At 35.0% G+C, this 26524-nt stretch overlaps 1 protein-coding gene across 1 annotated transcript in view; it reads right to left on the bottom strand.

The window, feature by feature from the left end:
* The window catches only part of TASOR2 (transcription activation suppressor family member 2), a 78424-nt gene extending 55834 nt beyond the window's left edge, over positions 1-22590 (bottom strand). The window contains 9 exon segments of the mRNA XM_043966467.1: positions 6363-6466; positions 12111-12211; positions 14847-14946; positions 15041-15060; positions 15154-15278; positions 15422-15559; positions 17742-17833; positions 20185-20257; positions 22495-22590. Coding sequence (XP_043822402.1) covers positions 6363-6466; positions 12111-12211; positions 14847-14946; positions 15041-15060; positions 15154-15179 — 351 coding nt within the window. The 5' untranslated portion in view covers positions 15180-15278; positions 15422-15559; positions 17742-17833; positions 20185-20257; positions 22495-22590.
* Positions 22591-26524: the final 3934 nt, after the last annotated feature.

Here is a 26524-nt window from a genome sequence, read left to right as displayed (position 1 = left end):
AATCAACAAAATTAATTATATTAAAAACTAAAACATCCAAAACCACATGATTATCTCAATAGATGAAGAAAAGCACTTCATAACAGGGTTTTGACTCTTTTAATGCTAAAAATCTACAAAAGTATAGACAAAGAGATGTTTTTTAATCTAAAAAATATCTATTTAAAACCAAAAGTAAGCATTATATGCAATGGGGATACACTAGAATGTTTTCCAATAAATATGGGAGTAAATCAAGGATGCCCATTCTCCCTAATATTATTTGATATAGTTCTGGAAATGATTGCAATATCAGTAAGAGAAAGAAATTAAAGGCATAAATATAGGTAAAGAGATAAAACTACTCTATTATTTATACTTTTAAAGCTAGACCAATCAAATTATCAAGTGTATATTTCATAGAACTGTAAAGTTGCTATCTAGCTATACTAAGAATCTAACGAGTGGTCGCCAATAAATTAGAAGCTTTAGCAAGAGTTTAGACTTTTAAGTATTTATTAAAGAGCATTAAGATCTAATGATCAGAGAGAAAGGTAAAAATCTAACTATTTCTAAAAGACCCCATCATCTGACCTGCCATGGTGAGGTCAGGAACAAAAAGGACCCAACACTTCCTTCTTCCTCCCAAAAGCCTCTTGTTTCAACCAGAAACATCAAATGTCACTTCCAAAGAACTGACCTCCCAAAACACATGGCTTGCCCTCAGAAGCCTTCTCCTCATGGCGGAGCTTTCCTACAGTAACTCTCTTAGCAGGTAGTGCCACTCCAAATGTTACAGAACTTAATAAAATAGTAACAAAATTCATTTGGACAAACAAAAACTTTGAAATATAATGGGAAATGATGAAAATAGAGATCACTGGGGGACAGCACTTTCAGACCTGAAACTATATTAATTGTAGAGCAGCAATCATCAAAATTATCTGTTATTCATTTAAAAAATAGATCAATTAAATAGACTAGACAAGGAAGAATCAGAAATAATGGAACTAAATAACCTAGTGTTTCATAAACTGGAAAATATAAATTAGCTAGGAAAAAACCTCTTAATTATTAAAAGCTGCTGGAAATGCTGGAAAGCACCCTGGCCAAAATCAGGCTAAGGTCAACACTTATACTATGTTCCACAATATATTCTAAATGGATATGCAAACTTAACACTAAAAGATCCTACTGACCTTATCTGATTGCTTACCACCTCAGGGAAGGAGGAGGGAGGGACAGAAGAAGAGATAAAACTGGAACTCAAAACTTTAAATAAAAATGTTTATTATTTTTAAATAAAGTAAAAATAAAAGATCATACTATGTTCTAAAATATTTATAGCAGCTCTCTTTGCAGTGTCAAAGAACTGGAAATTGTGAGGATGCCAGTCAATTGGGGAACAGATAAACAGGTTGTGGTATATGATTGTGATGGAATACTACTGAGTTATAAGAAATGATGAGCTTGATGATCTTACAAAAACATGGAAAGACTTGCACAAAATAATGTAAGAATGAAATGAGCAGCACCAAGAGAAGACTGTATATAGTAACAGCAATAATTTTTTAGGAACAGCTCTGAGCAAGTAGGTCATTTTAACTATTATAAATGCCAGATTAACTACAAAGGATGTATGAAGACGCCATCTGCATCCAGAGAAAGAACTAAGTAAAAATATGAATAGAATGATTTCACACATACACACACACACTTGTGTCTAATGATAACAATCTGGGGGAGGAGAAAAAAAGATATTTAAATAAATTTATGTTTAAAAGGAACAGCAAATTATACATAATAGATCTGTAGTTTCACATGCAATCATCTTTTTTTTTTCTTTTTTGGCCGGGCAATGAGGGTTAAGTGACTTGCCCAGGGTTACAGAGCTAGTAAGTGTCACGTGTCTGAGGCCAGATTTCAACTCAGGTCTGGTGCCCCCCAATCATCTTTTTAAAAAATTATACTATATTATGGAAATGCTTGTTTTATTCCATAAATTTTAAAAGATCATACTATTAAAAATTATTAGGGAAGCAAACCATAAACTTTTCTGAGCTATGGATAGTTCTATTCCTAACCAAACAAAAGTTAAGACACAATCACAAAAGGTAAAATAGATAATTTTAATTACATGAAACTGAACCATCTCTGCACAGACAAAATTAATGCACCTAGTATAAAAAGCTAAGTGACTGAATGAGAGAAAAAATCTTTGCATCAATTTTTTTTACAAGTTTGGCATTAAAAAATATGCAAACAATAAATGTATATAAAACCAATAGCAATTTTCCAATAGATAAGTATTCAGAAGTTATGAACAAAGAATTCTCAAAAGAACTGCAAAGTATTCACAACCACATAAAAGAATGCTCCAAATTACTAATAAAAGGGGCAGCTAGGTGGTGCAGTGGATAGAGCACTGGCCCTGGAGTCAGGAGTACCTGAGTTCAAATCTGACCTCAGATACTTAACACTTACTAGCTGTGTGACTCTGGGCAAGTCACTTAACCCCAATTGCCTCACTAAAAAAACAAAAAAACAAAAAACAAAAAAAAACCCAAATCAATAATAAAAGAAACCAAGTCAAAACAACCCTGAGGTTTCATCTCACACCCTGCATATTGGGAAAAATGACTTAAAAAATGACAATAGTCAACATTGGCAAGGTTGTGGGAAGGTATGAATACATTGTTGGTGGAGCTGTGAATAATGGTATAACCATTTTGGAAAGCAATTTGGATTATGCAAATAAGGGGACTAAGCTATCCAATCTCTTTGAACCAGACACTTCATTACTGAGCTTAAACCTCAAAAAAAAAGCCATTGATAAGAAAATTTTTATATACTCCAAAATATTTTGTTCAGTCATTTTTCAGTCATGTCTGACTCTTCATGACCCCATTTTTGAGGTTTTCTTGGCTAAGATACTGTAGTGGTTTACCATTTCCTTCTCCAGCTCATTATACAAATAAGGCAAGTGAGGCAAATGGGCTTAATTTGCCACAGAGGAGTGAGTGTCTGAGGCCAGATTTGAACTCAACAAGAGGAGTATTCCTGACTCCAGGCCTGTCATTCTATCCACTATTGTCACCTAGCTGCCTCCAAAATATTTACAGACAATACCTTTTATAATAGCAAAAAATTGGAAACAAAGTAAATGCTCATGAATTGAAGAATAGCTAAACATGTTGTAGTTCATGAATGGAATATTATTGTACTCTTAAGAAATGTGTGATTATTAATACAAAGAATGTAAAGAGCTAAACAGAGAGTGAAGCAGAGCCAAGAAAACAACACATATGGTAACTACAACAATGTAAATGGAAAGATCAAATATCCATCAAAATCAAATGAATATAACAATCATAAAGATCAAGGATGGTTAGAATGAAGAAACATGAAAGGACACCCCTAACCTACTCTTTTGTGGAAGTAGACACTGTGTTAGGGGTAGACAATGTGTTATGTAACATTGTATATGTTTTTAGACGTTTTAATCAATCAGTTGTGCTGATTTTTTTTTTCCTCTTGAAAAAAAAAATTCTTTTTGTTATTTGGGATGGCTCTCTGGCAGAGGAGGTAAAGGCCTACTGGGGATAACTCTGATGATGAAAGAAACAGATGTTATCAATAAGAACTTATTCTAAAAAATTGTTTAAGGATTTCTAAACTGTATTTTTCAACCTGAGACTATATTATAGCTACTACAAGGTGACCAAAATGTTTTTTAAAAAGGGGACCAGCCACCAAAACATAATAAATAATTCAATAAAAGTATCACAATGAAAATATGAAACTGTATGATCTTTTTTTCCATTTGCTGACAGTCTAAGAAGTTATTTACAGCATCAGTGATATTTGGCTTCTAAACCACAAACAAGTTTCACTATGGTTTCATTTTCCCACATCAGAGGAAAATGAAAGTCAAAATGACTAGGCCTTTCATTGTTTACCTTTTCAACTCTGAATACAAAAGTGAAAGTAAAAACCTTCAGACTACCAATTAAACCCCACCCCCTAGCTTCCCACAATCTTCTTTTTAAAAAAAATATGCAAAGCAAAACAGATATTTTTGCTATGTTATCAGTGAATTGAAAGTCATAGATCACAGGATCCCCAGATTTAGAGCTGGGAGGACCTTAAAGATCATCTACCCCAATCCCCTCATGAAACAGGTGAGGAAACTGAGGCCCAGAGAGGTTAATTGACTTTCTCAATATCACCTTAGTAACAGAACCAGAATACGAACTTGGATCCAAATACAATGCCCTTTCTTTCCTTCCTTCCTTCCTTTCTTTCTTTTAAGTGAGGCAATTGGGGTTAAGTGACGTGCCCAGGGTCACAGAGCTAGTCAAGTGTCTGAGGCCGGATTTGAACTCAGGTCCTCCTGAATCCAGGGCAGGTCACCACTTAGCTGCCCCTACAATGCCCTTTCTAAAGAGTATGGGGAAACTACTCCTTTTAACTTATACTCTAAATAGAAGTATCATTAGAATCTGTTAAATTTTAGGACTCATTTAACCACTTCTACTAACTGACAAAAAGAGGAATTTATTGCTATGGTACAGCCCAGAAAGCATTCTATCCATTCACTAAGGGTGTTCCAGTATAACAAATGAAGTCTAACAAAACATATAGACCTTGGCTTTTCAAGGCAAATTCAATTAATTTCATTAAATGTTTCAACAGTTATAGCTTCAATTCAACAAGATTCACAAAGAACATAAAATACATAGTACCACCCATAAACACATGATGAAGGCTCAAGCATCAAATGATAATGTGAAATTTAGACTTAAATCCAAAAGAAACAGTTAGTTCTAAACTAATTTTCTATTAACTTTAATTTCCTTAAGTACGTAAAAGCAATTCAGGATTCACTGGTAAATAATTCTGAAAATAATCAGAAAATTTCATTCCCATTTTGTACCCAATTACCACATGAACCCTACCAATTCTAGAAAATATCACTTATAATTTGTACAAATTACCTTCAGATTAAACATGTTGAAAAAGAGCACTAATTTTATTTTCCCTTGCAGCCTCTATAGTTAATACTGATGGGAACAATTAAAAAACTCTAGGCTGCCAGAGAACCACACCCTCTTGCTCCCTTAGCTTCCATTCCCAAATAAACTCTACCTAGTATCCAAGCATTACCTCCATTTGAAATTGCATACATGAACAACTTGGTCTCTGTAATATAAGCAAAGTAGCTGGGGTTCCTTGCAACTCCTTGTAGTTCAATCTGTATACTGTAATTTCAAGTGAATTTGTACTAAAGACTTTTGGGATTATCACATATTAGAGGAAATTCTGGGGAGTAAATATTCTAGGAAGGATATCTATTCCTCTGAGAAGATTGTGAGAAAGCCCTTATTTTCTTTTTCTTTTTTAAGTAATAAACATTGTTATTTATAGTTTTGGGTTCCATTTTTTATCTCTCTCCCCTCCCCAGGCGGTAAGCAATCAGATATGGGTTATACATATACAATTATGTAAAACATTACCATATTTATTAGTCATTTTGTATGAGAAAACTTGAACATAAGGGGGAAAAAATGAAAGAAAGTAAAAAATAGCATGCTTCAGTCTGTGTTCTCTCTTTGGAGGTATATAGTATGTTTCATTAATAGTCCTCTGGGATTGTCTTGGATCATTGTGGAGAACAGTTAAATCATTCATAGTTCTTCATCAAACAATATTGCTGTCTGTGCACAATTTTCTCTTGGTTCTGCTCACTTCACAGTCCATAAAAGTCTTTCCAGGCCTTTTTGAAATCATCCTGCTTGTCATATTTCATCACCATCATATACCACAGCTTGTTTAACCATTCTCTAATTGATGGGCACTCCTTTGATTTCTAATTCTTAGCCACCAAAAATAGAGGTGCTATAAATATTTTTGTACAAATAGGTCTTTTTCTCTTTTGAGGGACATCTTTGAAGCCCATATTTTCTCATATTCCTATAACATGTCTTCTAGAGAATTTTTATAACATAAGTCTTCTCTTCCCACAACTGCTAAGATTTAAGATCAAAAGGAGGTTCGAGAACATTTGTCTTAAGAATGCTCAATGGGGCAGCTAGGTGGCGCAGTGGATAAAGCACTGGCCCTGGATTCAGGAGGACCTGTGTTCAAATCCGACCTTAGATACTTGACACTTGCTAGCTATGTGACCCTGGGCAAGTCACTTAACCCTCATTGCCCAACCCCACCCCCCAAAAAAGTAGGGTTTTAAATAAATAAACACTGAGGAATTAAAATTCTCTAATCATCACTGCAATGATTTATTCTACTAAACAGATCTAGCTAAAAACGAGATGCAAAATTTTCAATTGTTTAAGAAATAACAACACTCAAGTCCATGTCCTTACCAGTTCCTTAGTTTTTATGTATTCTGTTAGTTGATCTAATTTCTTCCCCTGTTTGTTTGATATTTCCACTTCATACATGCTGAAACATAAACCTTGGTAACAGACTGTAAAGAAGACAAATAATATGTGTGAAAACAATAATACATACAACAGAAATACTCTTAAAGACCTTTCCTTGCTCTGAACTTCACCAGAAAAAAAAATTTATCAAATAAACCAATTCATCAACCTGCAGGCACCTGTTGATAAATTTCTCCAAATTTACCTAGGTTAGTCCTCATAGATATATAGTCGATCATGAGGCCTGTGCTTGGAGCTTTTCTACTCTGCTGATACAGATAACCGAAACTCTGATAATAGAGGGTCACCTCCATAAGGCAATAAAGCACAGTAGAGTTTCAACAGAGGCTCAAGTAGATACTTCAATGGATCTATGATATCATGAATATGAGTAATTCCTCCAATGGTGCAGACTGCAACTTATTCACACCTCACTTATCTTCCATGTTTGTTACTTCATTTGCTAGGCGTCTTCTGGGAGGTCTCACAGCATTTCAGAGGTACCTATGTAGAATATAGGCTATTCCTGCTCTCACCAAATATCTGACATCTTTTATACTACTTCTTGCATAAAATTTGCCATTGGCAATATGCTACAGTCCACTTGTGCTCACCATGCATCTTTCCACTGAGTGGCCCACAATTCTGATTCTTTGGAAATAGTGATATTCCATGATTTGTAGCCATGCAAACTTCTCCATTATAATACAAGCTCCTTGAGGGCTGGGACTCTTTCATTTTTGCTTTTGTGTCTCTAGCACTTGGTCTCATGCCTGGCATATTTAGTAAGCAATTAAATGCTTGTTGATTGACTGATCACTAGAAGAATATTAATGTCAAAAAACATGAAGTTTTATTTCAGGGAGAAGCTTTGGGTCACTGATATCTGAAAAATTTCCAAATGCAATCCCATTCTATTCTCTTCCTGCTACTCAATTCTGGTCTTAGTTCACTGTTTATCTGCAACATTTTTCTAAGATTTTCCAAGATTTGTAGGCTGTCCATCCAACTTTTCTTGTGTGGACTGTGAGGTTAAATTCTTAAGTGACTGCTGATTTTATTTAGGAGGCTATACAATACTCCAGGGCTTTATGTAGTGAGCACAAATAATCTGCAACCCACAATAAATGGAGAACTCACCATCTACAAAGAATCATTGATTTGTACCATGCACTGCACCTTTCTTCCTTCATGAAAGTAGCTATGCTTCCTCTGATATTGAGAGTTAACTGAACATAGTTCTTTGTTGTCTCTTTAAAGGAATCTTTGCTTAACATATTATAGAAAACAACTTCTCGGGGCAGCTAGATGGCACAGTGGATAAAGCACGGGCCCTGGAGTCAGGAGGTCCTGAGTTCAAATCTGGCCTCAGACACTTAACTAGCTTTGTGACCCTGGGCAAGTCACTTAACCCCAATTGCCTCACACACACACAAAAAAGAAAACAACTTCTGGGAAAGGAAGCCTTTAATGTTACCTTTTACTCTAGCAAATTAAAGGCTTTTAAAAATAATAATTAAACAAAAAGGACTGCGAGATCTTATGTTATTTGCATCCTTTTAATCACTTCTGTGACTGCAAATATATGTGCTATAGAATATCATTCATGCAAATCGCTTCATCCCTTCTCATAGTTTCATTAAGGATGTCCTTATATGCATATGGATTATCCTAGAAGTCTTGTAAAGATTAAAAAATGTGTAAAATGATCAATGTAACAATCACTAACTTTCATCTGTGATTGTTCCAAATCATTTGACATCTCTCCTGCTTTCTCAAAGTCAATTCAAAGCACAGTGGTAAGGGATAAAAAAAAGACAGTCCTTGCCCTCAAGGAGTCTATGTTATACTTAAGGGAAACAACATGTTCACAAATAATTAAACACCAAATAAATATAAACTAATTATAGGGGGAGGAAGTTCCAACAACTGGAGGAGTTAGAAAAGACCTCTTGTATTAGATGGCATTTGAGCTGAGCTGTGAAGGAAGCTAGAGATTCTAAGAAGGAAAGGAGATAAGGGGAAGTATTTCAGGCAATAGCTTGTATAAAAGAACAGAGCTTAAAAATATGTAGTATACCAAAAAAAAAAAGTGTAGAGGAAGAGAACAAGCATTTTAAAAGCACCTATTATATGCCAGGCCTTGTCCTAAGTGCTACATACAGACAACAAACAGGTCTGTCTGGCTGAAAAGCAAAATATGCAAAGGAAACCTGGAAATACAGGTTGAAGCTAACCTGTAGATAGCTTTAAATGACAGAAGAGTTCATATTTTATCCTAGAAATAATGCAGAGCCTTTGGAATGCCTTGAGTGACAGTCAAACTTATACTTTAGGAAAATAAATTTGGCAGCTATGCAGAGAATCTCTACTAGATGGCACAGGAGACAAATTAGGAGGTACAATACTTCAATGATGAGGGAACTAGAGTGGTTGTGATATAAGTCGAGAGAATGAGATGGAGACAGGAGATGGTGTGGAGGTAGAATCAATAAGATTTTGTAACTTACTGGATATCTTGAAATTCCACAAGGCCCTCAAAATTATGTATTCTCCAACACAGACCTCCCCTGTCTAGTAGAGTAGCTTTTCCCATTTTTGTTTTCTTTAGTTATAGTTCTACCTCATCAAACAGCACATTGAAAACTGTGATTAAGTGTTCAACTGTGGTGGTTTTATTGCCACTGGTAGAAAAAACATTATAGAAACTGACAGATTTTTTTACTATCTTACATCTGTTGTTTTCCCCATTTCACCCTTAATTGCTCTTGTGATCATCTCATGAAAAGCTTTCTGTAAACTTATTTTTCCTTTAACTACTTCTTGATATTTCATGAGGCAAGACTGTTCATAATTTGCTACTGTAAAATATATTTGCTAATATAATTTGCTAAAAAGTTTATATTCTAAACCAATATTACCCTTGACTATCATGTCTTTTTATTTGGCAAGATCAAGTATTTGCCGTCTGTCTTCCTTTTGTTCTCTTCCTCAATGAACTATTTTATTTTAAATCAATAAGATTTCCTTAGGAAAAGGTGACAATTCATGTTGATGACTGCTCCTTTATCCATTTCCCTTTTTTTTCCCCCCAGTCAAGAGCTTATTTAAATAGAACAAGAGCTGTTTGAACTTACTGTCTCATTTTTATTCCTTCTTCTAATTCCTTATGTATCTTGATCTTTGCTATGAAAAGTTGATGATCATACTGTATAAAGATCACTGGTTGGGAAATGACTCCCACATCAGCAGTTATCTCCTGTCCTTTAAGCAATAGCCAACTTTTTCTTTTTTGAAGGAAGTATTCATGACATATAGACATAAGGCTTCTATGTAGTCTACAAGCATTCTGGCATCTTTTGTTTCTTGACTCTGACTCAAATTTCCCAATATATTTGTCAACATCCTTCCATATTCACATTTGAACAGATCAAATGAGATAATGTATGTAAAGTGTTTATAAACATGATGTATTGTTATTATTGAATTTACAAGTATCAAATATTTAATTTTGAGGGTTTTGTCAATTTGTTCATACATTTCCTCTACTTGCTAATCCTCTGGAGCTGATGTTGGGGCATAAGCTTCAATTATTTTCCTGACAGTATATTTTTGCTTATGTTCAACATTAACATTGTGAGATAAGATCTCATAAATTGTCCCATGAAATGATGTGTTCTATTGTCTGATTTTACTTGTAATTTAAATGTCAATATTGATATGATTCAGTTCCTCCAATAGTATGCCAACTTCTTATATGCAGGACAAGGATCTCACTTTTAGTGTAGCAATAGTTAAAATGAACATTTATAGAAGATATAAAAACTGTGTGATTGGTCTCCTTTTTCATTTCTCTTTTCTTTTGTAATGATTGGAATGACGCCACCTACTGGAGACTTGCTGTGGGAAAGCTCCACCATGAGGAAAATGCCTCAGAGGCATTGTGGCTTTTCCTTGGCGTCAGGAAATGACGTTTGCTCATGGGTGCTGTCTATCAAGGCTACCAGCCAATCAACTTGAGGAGCCTCCTATGGTCTGGGAGGAGACAGGAAGGAGGAAAGGGAGCCTGCGCAGAGAGCGCTGGGGCTTTTTGGCTTCCTGACTTGATGGTGGTGGCGGCAGAGGACTTCACAGGAAATTTGAGGAAAGATAGGAATGCCAGGCTGTTAGAATTCTGTTCTCAATCTTTTTCTTTCTATTTTCCAATAAACCCTTAAAAACCTAAACTCATTTTATCAGTGATTTTTAGTCAGTTTCCCCCAAAACTGGGGGAACAGATTAGAATCCACATTTAGAATCTTAAATTACACACTTTCATTAAAGAAATGCAAGTGGCTACAAAGGACTGAAAATCACGTCATATTTTTGCTTTGTGGATTTCCATAGCCAAAGAATTAATCACCTAAGGCTAGTCTACTGGTGATAAATTTCTAAACTAAAGTATAGTCCTTAGACAACAGTCTTGCTGGGACTGTACTCAAAGCTTGTCAAGAATGGTGGAACTACATATTGTTTCTACTTTGGGGCTGGGTTTTTTTCCTTCTTTTTTGAGGTTTTTCCCTTGTGCTCTGACTCTTCTTTCACAATATGACTAATGTAGAAATATGTTTGATGTGATTGAACAAATATAACCTATATTAGATTGCTTTCTGTCTTGGGGAGGAGGGAGGGAAGGGAGTGTGGGAGAAATATTTGGAACTAAAAATCCTGTGAAAACAAATGTTGAAAACTATGCTTATATGTAACTGGAAAATAATAAAATACTGAACAATAAAAAGAATGGTGGAACTTGCCAAAGGTTCCACTTCTCAGGAAAAGCCTTAAGAGAATCCACATCACTCCATAAAAAGACAGTGGAATAGGATGAAGAGCACAAAGAAATGTGTCATTATTTCAAACATAATGCTATGTCTTTATAATAAAAATTATTTTGTTTAGCCTGAATGATATATTCCAAATCTTCAATACTTTTTAAGATAAAAAATGTATTTTTATTTAATAGTTCTTTGTAGAACCTTTCCCTGCCGAAATTACAAAAAATGAATCAGAAGTGATTTCTAGAAGACAGATGATGAAATCTCCCTCCTCTTAGTACGGAAGTAGAGACTATAGGTACATCAGATACAGTCCCTATGTTGAATGGTTCTGTTTAATTATTTTTCTTTGTGACGAAGGAAGGTTCTTTTGGATAAATATATCAGAGAAACGTCTGAAGTGTAAAAAATAAAGGTATCAATAAAGATTTTATAAAAAAAAAATAGAACCATAGTTTTAATTTATGCTGGCATCATGACTAAGACAGAATTATCTGATCTGAAATGAAGAGTTCTTTAAAAATCACTGTTCTCTGTGACAACATAAATGAACATAGAATTTCCCATTTTGTTTTTGTATACCTTTTTTTTTTTCTTATTGAAAGAATCAGGAGTATTTCTAAAGCTATATTACCCTTAAGGATTCTAATTTATTCTCATTTATCTTCAGAGGTTCTGTGTCATAACTCAAGTCTTTCCAATAGGGAAGAGCGAGAGAATTCAAATTTCCCACCTTGAATGTAGTCATATTTTACTAGGCCTGCAGGGAAGACTTAACAATACAAGGTTCTGAGATAAATGTCCATGTAAATATACAATTAGAGTTTGGGGGATTGAAGGCAGAGAGAAAATATCGATATTATTTGAATGATACCTTTTTTTTCCAAATAATTGCTTTTTCTAAAAGCAGATTCTGGTAGCTTCTTCTTCAAGGTAGATAATTCCATAACATATTTAGCATCCAGTTGCCGAGGCCTATCAAAAGAAAACCAGCTTAATAAACATTAATGACAAATATACTTTTCAAATCTAAATTTAAGATAAAAATAAAATTCTATCATAACTACAATCCTTAGAATTGAATAATATGCATATTCAGTAATTTTGTAGATTAAGATATGTTTACTGTAGGGTTTCATGTACAAATCCTTTTAAGAATATTCTGAATGGAGGGCAGCTAGGTGGAGCAGTGGATAAAGCACCAGCCCTGGATTCAGGAGGACCTGAGTTCATATCCAGCCTCAGACACTTGACACTTACTAGTTGTGTGACCCTGGGCAAGTAACTTAACCCTCACTGCCCCACCAAAAAAAATAATATCCTGAATATTTAATGCAGGTTCTGAGAAATTATCTAACAATATGATGAATATTTAAGTATTGCCCAAATCCTTCTTCCCACTCCAACTCTATCTTGAAAAGTTATGACTGTTGAGTCAGGAGTACCTGAGTTCAAATCTGGCCTCAGACACTTAACACTTACTAGCTGTGTGACCCTGGGCAAGTCACTTAACCCTAATTGCCTCACTAAAAAAAACAAAATGTAATTTTGGGGCAGCTAGGTGGCGCAGTGGATAGAGCACCAGCTCTGGATTCAGGAGTACCTGAGTTCAAATCCAGCCTCAGACACTTAACACTAGCTGTGTGACCCTGGGCAAGTCACTTAACCCCAATTGCCTCACTTAAAAAACAAAAAAGAAAAAAAAGTATTTAGAACCAAAAACAAAAAAACAACAACAACGAAAAGTTATGGCTGATTTTCAAGCTCTGTCTCATCACAAACTTTGGTTGTGATTGACAATCACTAAGAACTAGCCACAAAACAAAATATAAAGATTTTTCTTTAATACTTAATTTGCCTGTCATCTTTTCAGAATAAAGGTCAATACTATCACTGTGAACAAATGAGTTAATTTTCCATAATGTGCTTATCTAGGTAAAAATAACCCAATTTGAATCTTTTTTCTGCTTTCTACTACTAGGACCACCACTACTACTACTACTTCTACTCCTAGCTCACATTTATACAGTGCTTTTATTTTTGGAAAGTGCTTTATATTCTGATCCCCACAACTCCTTGAGGTAGGTGCTATAAGTATCTGTTTTACAAATGGAGAAACTAAGGCTCGGCAACATTGTGACTTATTCAGGGTCACATAGCTAGTAGGAGTCTAAGGCAGGATTTGAACCCAAATTTTTCTGTTTCCAAGTCCAATATTCTCTTCACTACCCCAGGGTGCCTTTCACTAATAGGAAGAAAACAAATGGCAAATGAAAAGTTGGTGACACATCATTTCTGAATAATAATCAATTTATTAATTATGGCTAACAATTAATAAATTGAGGTCAGTGACCTTTTCTCATAAACCAAAGAACCCAGGAGACCCCTGAATGCTTAAATACCCTTGGAGAAGGACCTGTCCCTGTCACTAGAAATCAACTCTAATTGGTTAACAATGAATGAATATTATAATTAGAGGTGGGCTTATTCTAATAAGGGTTTAGGAGACATAACTGATTATGTAACTCTTGGACAAAGAGACTCATCTCAAGCCAGATCACTCTGCCTAGGCAATCTATACCTATACAAAAGGAATCCATCTCCAGTCAATCAATGAACAGCGAACAATGGTGAGGTAAGTCCACATAGATAAGATGGTCTGGGTGGAGTGAATTCTTTGGGCAGGGTTAGAAATGCCCATAAGAGGCAGGACTTTGAAAGGGAAAATATCTGGACTTTTCCCTCCCACCCCCCAATATTAATTGGTTATTAATAATCATTTCTTTCAGTTCTTTTCATTACATTCACATTTAAACCTTCACTTTCAACAATTGGGATATAAACGAAGAAATCAATGGGAAACCAAACAAATCTACTGGAAACTTCATAAAACATGACTTTCCTCAATATGATATGGATATAATAGCATCAAAATTACCACATATGGCTACTCTTGAGATATCATATTATGTAAATCAAACAACATAATTAGAGGACTGCAACAACATGTTACAGTATTGTTATTCCAGGCTTTAAAATAATGCTTATGATAGATGCCTCTTTTATACATTTTATACATATTATTTTCCATATTAGACATCTTTCTCCCTTTCCTGTAACTTCTATTGCTGTGCCTGATGATGATCCTCATTCTTCTGTCTATTTATTATGCAGATCATAATCTCCTATGCAGAAGGTAAGGAATTAAGAAGGCAAATACAGACAAGGATCTGGATAAGATTTTATTTTTACTTGCAAGGCTAAACTTCAACAATGACAAGCGACTATTATAATTTTAGGATTTCAAAGTCACTTTATTTTTGTTATCTAGTTTTAACCTATGAACAATCACATAAGATTGGCAGGGCAAGCATTATCTTATATGTAGATGTTAAAAATTATTTGCTTAATGTCACAGGGTGAGTTAGTGGAAGAGCCAGTACCAAAACCTGGATGAGAATTTCAAATGCCCTGATTCACACACACCTCTCTGTACGAATTCTCTCTAAGTCAGGCACATATCTAATATGAACATATTAGTTTCAAAGTTTCAAAATGCATATTCTTAGTATTATTGAAGTATCAGGAGAAAATCAAAGTAAAAACTTACAACTGGGCTGGAATCACTGCACCATGAGGGGACCAGAGTGTTAAATCACATATCAGTTGTCCCTGAATAATTAACTGCCCTCTCCATGGGGAGATAAGAACTTTAAAAAAAAGTGGGAAGAGAAAAACTGATAAATAACACTCAAAATTAATTTTTAAGAATATAAAGAAAGGGTTAATTAAACATTCCCTTACCTTCATCATCAAATTCAATCCTATAAGAAAAGAGGACAAAAAGAAAGCAAAAAATATTTTTATAAAGACATAGGATTCAAACCAGGAAAAATAATTATGAATACATTACTTACATATTTTTATGACCTAAAGTTGACATCCTGTTAGGTTCACTGTACTGAAAAGCTACAATTACGTAGGGAAGAATTTGCCTGGGTTGTTCAACAACACTGTTGCCTAAAAATTCGTAGAGGTAATACTAAAAAGAAAAACAAAAAATATTGCTGAATCAATTATGTGCACATTTTACTTGACCATTAAGCCATCCATAAATCTACTACATTATGTACAAAAATATTTATCACAGTTAATTTATTCATTGTCCATTTTAAGTGAATATACCTGACTTAGCTCAAAGGCTCGAAAGTAGCTTGTCTTGAGAGAAACCTTGCTGACATTTGCAGCCACATGGCAATCACAGCCAAAAGACGGACTGGTGTAGTTAGCTGTGTAATTCTCAGCTACAGCCTTGATTTTTCCCTAGAATAAATATAGCAATGCTAATTAGAGGCCTGCAAACAATGATAAACTACAACTGAATATATAATTTAAACATTTTTATTAAGAACTCAACTCTGCACCTGGGTTAAAACACTCAGTAAAACTGGCAAGATTGATGCATATGTATTTTAAGCTAAGATTTTAACTACAAGTCAGCAATATAGTTATGATTCATTATCTGAAACTCAGCATAGAAAGCAAAGTGGCAAAATATAAGGGGTGAACTTTTACTAATTGTTTTAAAAAAAGCATAAAGAATCATGAGAGGAGGGGCAGGTAGGTGGCGCAGTGGATAGAGCACCAACCCTGGAGTCAGGAGTACCTGAGTTCAAATCTGGCCTCAGACACTTAACACTTACTAGCTGTGTGACCCTGGGCAAGTCATTTAACCCCCACTGCCTCACTGAAAAAAAGAAAGAAAAAGAAAAAGAAATTATTGGGGTAGCTGGGTGGTGCAGGGGATAGAGCACCAGCCTTGGATTCAGGAGGACCTGAGTTCAAATCCGGCCTCAGACACTTTACACTTACTAGCTGTGTGACCCTAGGCAAGTCACTTAACCCCAATTGCCTCACCAAAAACAAAACAAAACAAAACAAAAAACCAAGAATCATGAGAGGAAAAATAAAGGCCCTAAGATTCTACATGCCAAAAAATGACCAGTCATAGGTATGGTAATATTGCGCCCCCCCAAGTGGCCTGAAATAAGTAAAGTTTCTAAAGGGCTTCCAAATCCAAACATCTAAATATTAAAATAGAAAGTTTAGCCTAAGTCATCATTACCAACAAGCCAAGGGACAAGAATAATAATACTAGGGGGCAAATTGCTATGAAATCAGCAAACAACAAATTTGCACTAAGCAAATCATCTGTTCTTTTTTTTTTTCCTTTTTAAGTGAGGCAATTGGGGTTAAGTGACTTGCCCAAGGTCACACAGCTAATAAGTGTTAAGTGTCTGAGGCCGGATTTGAACTCAGGTACTCCTGACTCCAGGGCCGGTGCTCTACCCACTGTGCCACCTAGCTGCCCCATCATCTGTTCTTATTAATTGGCTACCACCAAAAAAAAAAAAGGGGGCCTATTTCCATAAGAGAATCAGTACTATGATATTTTTTAACCTGACTCTTTCATATTACAGTTATGTACTACTTTTGTTCATATTACTGAATTAAAAGCAGTGGTGTAATAAATACTGGAACCATACAGTAAAACCCAAACAATTTTTCAAGCGGCTACCCAGCAAGATGATTTATGTATAGCAAGAGTCAAATATTGTATATTTCTGGAATATTTCATAATGAATAAAAACACAGATTTAGAAAATATTATTTAAATTGATGAGAATAACAATGGCAGGGACTGTGTTTTAATCTTTTTTGTATCCACTATAATGCCTCCCCGAAGTCTACCTTATATATCTTAGGCGCTCAATAACTACTCAGTGAATGAGTAAAAGTGATGAATGAGCTATGAAATCTCACTAAATTAATCAGTATTTTCATAGCCATTGCAAAAAGAAATTTCCGCAAGATAATGACATCCTAAGGATGTCACTGTGCATTCTACTTCTCTAGAGATGTACAAATTCTTGTTTTCTTAAAAAGGGGAAAATTTGATTAACACCTTCTAACAATCCTAAAAATGAGGAGTGTAATTTATGATAGTGAATTCCATTCTCTCTAAAAATGCTTTTTTCAAATCTCACCTAACTAACTTGGGGAAGTAGAATGGTACCATTGAAAGAGCATGGGATAAGGTTAGGGGACATTAGTTTGAATCTTGGCTCTGCCATCTAGGTGACCTTGAGCAAATCAACTAACCTCTCCGAGTTGCAAGTACCTTGTTTGTATAATGAAGGAGCTAGTCCAGGTGACCACTGTCTTATAACTCTAAATCTATGAACTATGATAAATCTAAATCTATGATCAAACTCCATGATCCTATGCAATCAATGACTTAACTGAAATCAGTAACAGATTATAAACAAAAGATCTATTTTGTTATTTAATGTTTATAAAAGAGTAACCACATTTTTTCTCAATTCGTATGGTATTCTTTCTAGTGATGACATGTAACTAAGGGCTACACTTGTACACACAACATATGGAAATAAATATTAATAAATTTTTGCAATAAAATTATATAAATACATATATGCTTTACCTTAACTAGATTAAAAATGACAATGTAGCCAGATTTTCCATGATGCAAGGGTCTAGGATGAAGGTAGTCTGAATATTTGGAAATATATACACCTGTAAGTGTATAAAAATATACATGAATGGAAGAGCCTATTTATTGATGCTAAAGAGCCTATTAACTGATGCTAATGTAAACATAATAAAACAGTCAAGACTTAAGTTGGCCTAGCAGAACTGAGGATAGGTATTGAGAATAAAGTTTAAAAATTCAATTCTAGAAACAGAAAAAAAGACAAATTAGGTTATATGCATTTTTACTTGTGTGAGAAAAAACATAACACTTTTAGACAGCCACATTCTCTTTTCAAAAGCAACAGTAAAGATGCTACTGATTAGTAAAGAAATACTTGGAAAATCTACACTAAAAAATGAAGATCAAATATAGTAAGGCTTGATTTAGAGAATGATCATGCTTAAAAATTAAGAAAGAATTTAGTAAAAGAAATTGTTTAATCATGCTAAGTACATCTCATTAACATTTAGTATATAAAGTATATTTAATAAATTTATTGTCTGTGCTTCAACATCTCTATCTGGAAATGAATAGCAATATCTGTCATAAAATTTCTTCACTATGACTATTAACAATGGTTATTTCGGGTATTTATAAACAATGTGCTAGGAAAGTTCAAAATGCTATTAACTGGGGCAGCTAGGTGGCACAGTGGATAGAGCACTGGCCCTAGAGTCAGGAGTACCTGAGTTCAAATCCGGCCTCAGACACTTAACACTTACTAGCTGTGTGACCCTGGGCAAGTCACTTAACCCCAACTGCCTCACTAAAAAATAAAATAAAATGCTATTAACTATATTTCAATCAATCTACATATACCCTTTTTAAAAAAAGCTATATAAAATAATATAATGCTTAGCACTGGAGAGTTTTCTTCAGTAAACATGATAAATCTGATTAGACTAACAATCTTTATAGGACAATTTATTTAAAACACAAAGCATGGCCAAATTAATTCATGAAATTTGGAAAGATGTTACATAAAACATGACAGGAATATGGTTATAATTTTCTAAAAGGAGAGAGAAAAAGTAATACTTAAAATAATATTTTTACTGGTCTTCACACACCAATTCTGATATAGGATACAGTTAACAATTTGCAAGCATACTGCTATAAAACTAAACATGCTAGATTAACAGTTTTTAAGCATGGCACCTGCTATTTTCAATTCAAAGGAAACATGAGAACAAAGCTGAGATTCTATGTAGTTATCCAATTTTGTGGCTAGGAAGAGGGATGAGAAAGTTAAATTTACACATTTAAGAGTACTCAAATGTTTTAATTCTCTTCCAAAAATCACTCAACCAGAGAACATCTGGTAATCTGAATCCCAGGGTATTTCACAACAAACACACCACTCTATATTAAATTAATATTTTTATGAGGCAGCTAAAAACCAACTACCAATGCTATAATGTACTTTATGCAAACCTCTAAACCCTATTTTTTTAAACCTACCCCAACATAAAGAAGTATATAGGTAGTATTAGGCATAACACAGATATGAACAACACTACAAAGGAAAAATAAACATTTTCCACCACATATTTAAATTTAAGCATTAAATTTTTCCCATAAAAATCAAGCCAAACCAGTCCTAGCTTCAACGTAAAGGATCTAATCAGACCCTAGAGATCTTATAAAAACCCCACAAGCCTCTCAATTTGTTACCTTTATTTTCCCTGACAGTCACTGTATTGCCTGCTGTTTTCTAATTTACTGGTGGACTCAGTTTCTTGATCAATGCTCTCCTTGGGTCCTATAAATTTTTGTTTCTCCAAAGCAGACCAACATGACCCAAACTTAATTTTTTCTCATTTTCCCCATTTGCAAAACTTCCTCTAAATTTGAATGGGACTCTCACAAATAAGTGGAAATCAGAAAGTGGAGAATTTGTACCCTTAAACACAAAACTAAAGTTATTATAGAATTATCCAGGTTTTATTATAAGAATTAATGGGGGGGGCAGGGAAATTGGGGTTAAGTGACTTGCCTAGGGTCACACAGCTAGTAAGTATCAAGTATCTGAGGTCAGATTTGAATTCAAGTCCTCCTGAATCCAGGGCTGGTGCTTTATCCACTGAGGCACTCAGCTGCCCCAAGAGTTAATTTTTTTTTGGGGGGGGGGGGTGAGGCAATTGGGGTTAAGTGATTTGCCCAGGGTCACACAGCTAGTAAGTGTTAATATCTGAGGCCGGATTTGAACTCAGATCCTCCTGACTCCAGGGCCAGTACTCTATCCACTGCGCCACCTAGAAGCCCCAAGAGTTAATTTTAAAAGTCTGGAAATTCATTCCTATACTAAAAGTCATTATAATTTTATAATAATTAAATAACCTTAATACCTTAGGAAAGCACATTATCAACTAGATCTACTTTAAAATTTTACCTTTTGCTGGATCACCCAAGGTAGTGACAGTACTGCTGCCTATAGACAATCCAAGTTGACATACTAATTTAGCCTTTGAATAAAATAACAGAGTTATTATCAAAAATTCAGCTCATATTATCAACAGCTCATACTTTTAAGACTGAAAAAGGTCTTTAAGATAATCCAATCCACCTCCATAATTTTACAAATGAGCAAAACTGTGGTCATCCATGCAGAGAATTGGTAGTGTGGTATGCGAAGAGAAGGCAAGTATCAGGATTCCCCAAGCCCCAGGTTTTCTTCACTATCAACTGTTAGAAAAATGACAAAAATTGTGCCTTCTCTATTAAATTAGTCACCAACAGGAGCAAGAAGAAATTTTCTTAAAATTCAAACACTATAGAAAACATCATAAAAAGATAAAAATTTAAACCAACAACTCACTGCTTTTATTGCTAGGGTTTGAATGTGTGCCACAGATATGTCTATATTTCCAATGGATAAGACCCAAAACAAATTATATTAGGGTTGAGAAAACCAGGTGAGAGAAAATTACTTAATTCTAGCAATGATGTAAACTAATATACAAAATATTCTTAGAACTAGTACTTTAAAAATAATAATTAAATAATTAATGTTTTAAAAAAAAAAACCCCTAGTACTTTAGTAGTAATTATTCATCAACAAGGAGAATGGGAAAAAGTTTCCAAAATTCCCTGGGGCTCAATTTCCCCATTTGTAAAATGAGGAAGATGGGATTAGATTTTCTTTATAAAGTTTTTTCAATTCTGCAAGTTTATGACTTTAATGTTAACCCACCCTCCTTCTTCTGGAACCACTGACACAGACTTGTCTGGCTGACTATGCCCACAATTTACTCTTTGTAATCTTCAAGCACCCTCATCTACTGCCTTCTTTCCCTTGGTCAGTAAACATACCCAATCCATGCATCTTCCTTTCTTCTTCTTTTTTTTTTTTTTTTTTGCAGGGCAATGGGGGTTAAGTGACTTGCCCAGGGTCACACAGCTAGTAAGTGTCAAGTGTCTGAGGCCGGATTTGAACTCAGGTACTCCTGAATCCAGGGCCGGTGCTTTATCCACCGCCTAGCCGCCCGGCACCTACCTTTCTTTAAGAAAAGAAAAAAACAACAACACTTAAACCCCTCCCCCCATGATTCCATTATTCCTGATTACTATCAGCCTATATCTATGCTCTTTTCAGATAAACTATTCAAGAAAGCTATTTACATTAATTAGGAGCCTCCTCTTCCTTTCTCCTCTAATCTAACTAAACTCTCAGCAACTGAAACTATTCTTTCAAAGTTACCAATAGCTTCTTTTTTTTTTTTAAGTGAGGCAACTGGGGTTAAGTGACTTGCCCAGGGTCACACAGCTAGTAAGTATTAAGTGTCTGAGGCCGGATTTGAACTCAGGTCCTCCTGACTCCAGGGCCGGTGCTCTATCCACTGCGCCACCTAGCCGCCCCTACCAATAGCTTCTTAACTGCCAAATCTAATAGATTTTTCTTAATGCTCACCCACTCTGTCTTTTCTTGAGCCTTTGAAAATGCCAATCAATTTGATTACCTTCCATTGGTATTGCTTATACCTTATATGTACATAGCTATCTGCACAATTTCCACAGTTAGAAGTGAGCTCCTTGGAGCAGGGGAGCCTGCTTCTTGTCTTTCTTTTTCTCTCATGCCTCACACATCATAAGTGCTTAATGATTGTTTACTGACTGACTGAAGCCCTGTATTAGAATTTTTATTCATTACCAATAAAGGATACTATTAAAAATTATACAGTTATAAACTTCTCTAGGCACATAACCTAAACACAGTAACACTTTCTCCTATACTTAAAATACTAATTCTTAAATAAATGGCAGTTTAGGCTTCCAAAGTTGGATCCTGAATTCTAGGAAGTGCATCCTATTCTGAAAAAAAGCCATTTACTTAAAAATTTCTCAAAGGTGCCAAGAGACACCTAGAAAATTAAATGTAACATGGAAAAATGAACCAATTTCTCCTCACTGAAATGCAATACTAATACTGAGCATTGCTTCTCTTTCCCCACCCCTCACTGCCTCCCAAAGTTACAAGTTTATAAATGTATTTGAGGGTGGAAATTAAGGTTACATTCACATTGTTTTTCCTGAAGATCATTTTTGAATAATTTATTTGCCCTGCCATTAGACAGAATGAAGAATCAAAAATCCCATAAGCTTTGATGGACAATCTAAGAGATGTGTAGAATTGCATGTTAATATCTATTTTGTACATAAATACCATGAATTTCAATTTTAAAAACTGAATAAATTACCTTACCTGATTTTCATGGTCAAACAGAAGAAAACCATAAATTTCAAGTAGTTCCTCTGTAGTGTAGTTGCTTGCTTGCTTTTGTTGATAAAAACTTTTATACTATATAAAAGAGAGTGAGCATTAAAAGCTATAACTGTATTATTTTGTCTGGTAAATAAATATACAGTATTTGCCAGCCACCCTTCTCCTAAAAGATGAATAAAATTTGCTCCCCCCGCCACTTACCAGTATGTATTAATATCATAAGGCAATGTGGTACTAGCCTCAAGCTAAACTCAAAGTCAAGAAGACTGGGGTTTAAGGCTGACACATACTGGATGTGTGACTTTTACAACTTTAATTTGCAGAGAAGCTGCTGATCTGCATTGGTAGAAGAAATTCCTGGAAGATTTTCTATGCCAATAAAATCACAGGTTTTGTAAAATATATGTTTGTTCTCTCTCTCTCTCTCTCTCTCTCTCTTTCTCTCTCTCAACTACCCTAACAGATAATCCTTATCACCCATTATTATTCAAACTGAAAAACTAAAATAAGAAAAAGTGACTAGTACATTTCTTTAAAAATTAGAAAAACACCTATACTATACATGACCAACCAATTTCCTCACCTCCTTTAAGAAAAAGTCATTTTTCACCAGTCACTTCACTGTAATGAAAACCATTCTCAGATGTAGAGTCCAAGTAAGAACTCTTCAGTACTGAAATTGCTTTTTGGAAATCAGAATGTGGAGTCACTGATATTTTCTGAAAAACTGTAAAATACACAAGGAAAAGTCAATTGTTACAGATAACATAAAGACTGTTAAAAGACTAAATATCACTAAATATTAATACTTAGCCAGTTTCCCATATACAAATATTAAATATTAAACATAGTAGGTATACCATATAATTTGTCTTAAATGTTTCAACTCAACAAACAATATAGGAAAAGTGCAGGAAAAGACAAAAAAAATACAATATAGTTCCTGCTTTCAAGGAGCTTACATATTCCCCTGAGGCCATATGAGTATAATGAAGCAAGAGAGAACACTAACAAAAAAATTCACAGAGGAAGTAGATTCTCAACTATTCCTAGATCAGGCTAATCCAGTGAATTCAGGTTTGGGACTGAAATGAAATGCAACAGTCTTGTAACACAAAATGCAGTAAAATGTAAAAACAACATGAAGGTTAAAAAGGATACAATTCCTAGCTGATAAAATGTCATTTTACTTCTGCATTTATCGCCAAACACATTAGGTTAAGAAAGGCATCTCCATAAAGCAGTGGAAATTCCATTAAATTTCCAATTGACTGACTCCATATAGAAGCTAGACATTTTACATCCCTAGTCCTCTTGACCAATGAAGTTCTGAGGATGGTCTTCTTTTCTCCTTCAAGAGAAACCACTCCAGCCTATATAAAATAAATGCTGATCTTAAGTTGAGTCTTGAAGGAAGACAATGATTCTAAGAGGTAGATGTGAGGAGAGAATGCATACCAAGGATATGGAAGGATTTGTTTGAATGCATGAAGGTAGTAAATAAAGCAGGAATTGGGAAGACAGGATTTAAGCCCAATTGGTCTGGAAGGCAGAATCTATGAAGAAGTATGGTATGAAGAAAGGCTATAAAAGTAGGACTATGAAAGGACTTAAATGCTAGGCAAAGGAGTTTGTATTTCATCCTAGATGTGATGGGGAGCAACTGAAGGCCTACAAACAAAAAAATAACACTACCGGGCTTATGCCTTATTAGGAAGATTATTTTGGCAGCTATAGAGGATGAAAGAGCCTGGAGAAAGGAAAGCTGTTACAGAAGTAAAGGCAGGAGTTAATGAGAACCTGAACTAGAATGATGACAATGAGGTCAGGAATGTGAGAAATACTAAAGAGGTAGAATCAATGAGACCTGACAATAGACTGAACAAGGAGAGGGAGAAAGAAGTCAGGAATGACTCCAAGATTGTGAACCTAGATGACTAGAAATATGGTGAAGTAATCAAAAGAAACAGAATACTTCTTTGAAACAAGGTGAGGTTTAGAAGCAACAACTATTGATAGTCATATACAGCAGTTCAAAGTTTACAAAGATTCTAATTATATACATTATCACATTTTGAGTATCACAAAAATGATAATAGCAACATTTATATAACACTTTAAGACTTGCAAAGTATTTTACAAATAGTATCTCATTTAATCCACATAACAATCCTCTAAGGTAGATGCTATTATTATCATGCCCGTGAGAACACAGAGGTTGAACTGCTCTGAACTTATTTGAAATAGGATTTGAATTCAGGTCTTCCTGACTCCCAGTCCACTACAACACCTAGCTGCCAGTAACAACCTGAGAGGTAGGTATTATATTATCATCAATATTTTATAGAAAAGAAAATTGCAGCAGACAATGGGCTGTTTTGAACATACAGAGTTCAATATCCCTAAAAAACATCTAGGGAAAGTTTCCAAGCAGACAATTCATGAACTGAAATTGAGGAGAGAAAACAGGGCAAGACATACAGATGTCCTTGTCTTTAGCATAGAGACAACACTTGACCAATAAGAACAGATAAGCTCACCAAGAAAGAGGACGGAGAGATATTAGCGCCCAGGAGAAGGCACAGAGGGATACCTACTTTAAGAGAGGGGAAGAAGCCCTATTCATACATTAAACAAACACTTGTTAAGGCAGTTACTTATCGTGCCAGGCAATGTGCTAGCACTGAGGATATAAACACAAAACCAAAAATAATTCCTCCCCTCAAGGAAAATATATTCTACCAAGGAGGAGGGGAATAAAGATGTAAATAGGATATATAAAACATTTATCAAGTAATTCCCGTAGGTATGAGAAGGGAGAACACTTGCAAGAGGTGGGTATTAGGATAGGGCAAGTATAAGAAATAGCACTTGTTTGGTCTTGAAAGAAGAGAGTCTACAAAGCAAGCAGGGAGGGCACTACAGCCATAAAGAATAATTAGAGCAGAAGTTAGCTAAAATGCAATAGGGAGGAGGCCAGTTTGGCTGCAAAGTAAGTAAAATCTTGAAGAAGAGTAATGTGCAATAAGTCTGAAAAGGGTGGGCTGAGCAATATGACTGCCCAAATGTCCAAGAAACCATCTCCCACCTACCCACATCAGAAAAAAAAAAGTCACAGTTTCCAACAGACTGAATAATGATCAAGAAATCCAATGAGAAACTACAGTAAGGGATTTAAACCCCAGAACTGCACAAGAGATCAGCCTAAAAGATAAGGACAAGAAGAAAGAGTGCTGAAAGCAAGGCCAGCTCTAGCACAAGATAGTGAGACTATAAATGGGACAGAGAAACTTTTGCCTGCAATGCTCTGTGTCCAGGGGCAGCAGAAGCTAAGGACACTCCCTGAAAATCCTAGAAGCCCAAAGTAATAGCAGTGGCCAGTATAGGGCAGAATAAGAGTCTTTGGATCTGAGGCACTTATCACTGTTCTGAGATGACAGAAATAGCACTGAAGATCCAACACTAAACCTCATAGATTCAGGAGTCTAACTAGGAGATCTGTGAAGGAATCCAGGGGGAGATCAAACAGGTCCAACCATCCTACCCACAAGCACAGGAAGGGGCAAAGCTCGGCCTTGAGACAAAGTTCCAACCCAGGAACTAAAGCTGGAGAGATGAGTAATTTTTTAAAAAACAATAACCAGTATGAGAACAATTGTAGATCCAAACAAAGATCTCCCATAAGAAAGAGCAAGCAACTCTATACTAACCACAAGCAGAGACTCAAAGGAAAAAAATGAATTTTCCACAAGGACTATATAAAGTAATGATTCAAGAGATTTTTTTAAATGAGATAGAAGTTCTGGAGGAAAAAAATGAGAAGAAAAATAAGTAGCTTAGATAAAGTTTACCCAAGAAACGGACTCTCTGAAAACCAAAAGAGACCACATAGATCAGTGACTCACGTGAAACAGCAAGAAATATTAAAACAAAAATCAAAAGATTAAAAAAATACAAGAAAACATCAGATACCTAGCATCAAAACCAAGTGACCTGGAAAACAGGTAAA

The sequence above is a fragment of the Dromiciops gliroides genome, chromosome 5, assembly GCF_019393635.1.
Source record: "Dromiciops gliroides isolate mDroGli1 chromosome 5, mDroGli1.pri, whole genome shotgun sequence".
NCBI classification, from domain to species: Eukaryota; Metazoa; Chordata; class Mammalia; order Microbiotheria; family Microbiotheriidae; genus Dromiciops; species Dromiciops gliroides.
Note: the sequence above shows the minus strand (reverse complement) of the source record. Positions and strands in the feature narration are given on the sequence as shown.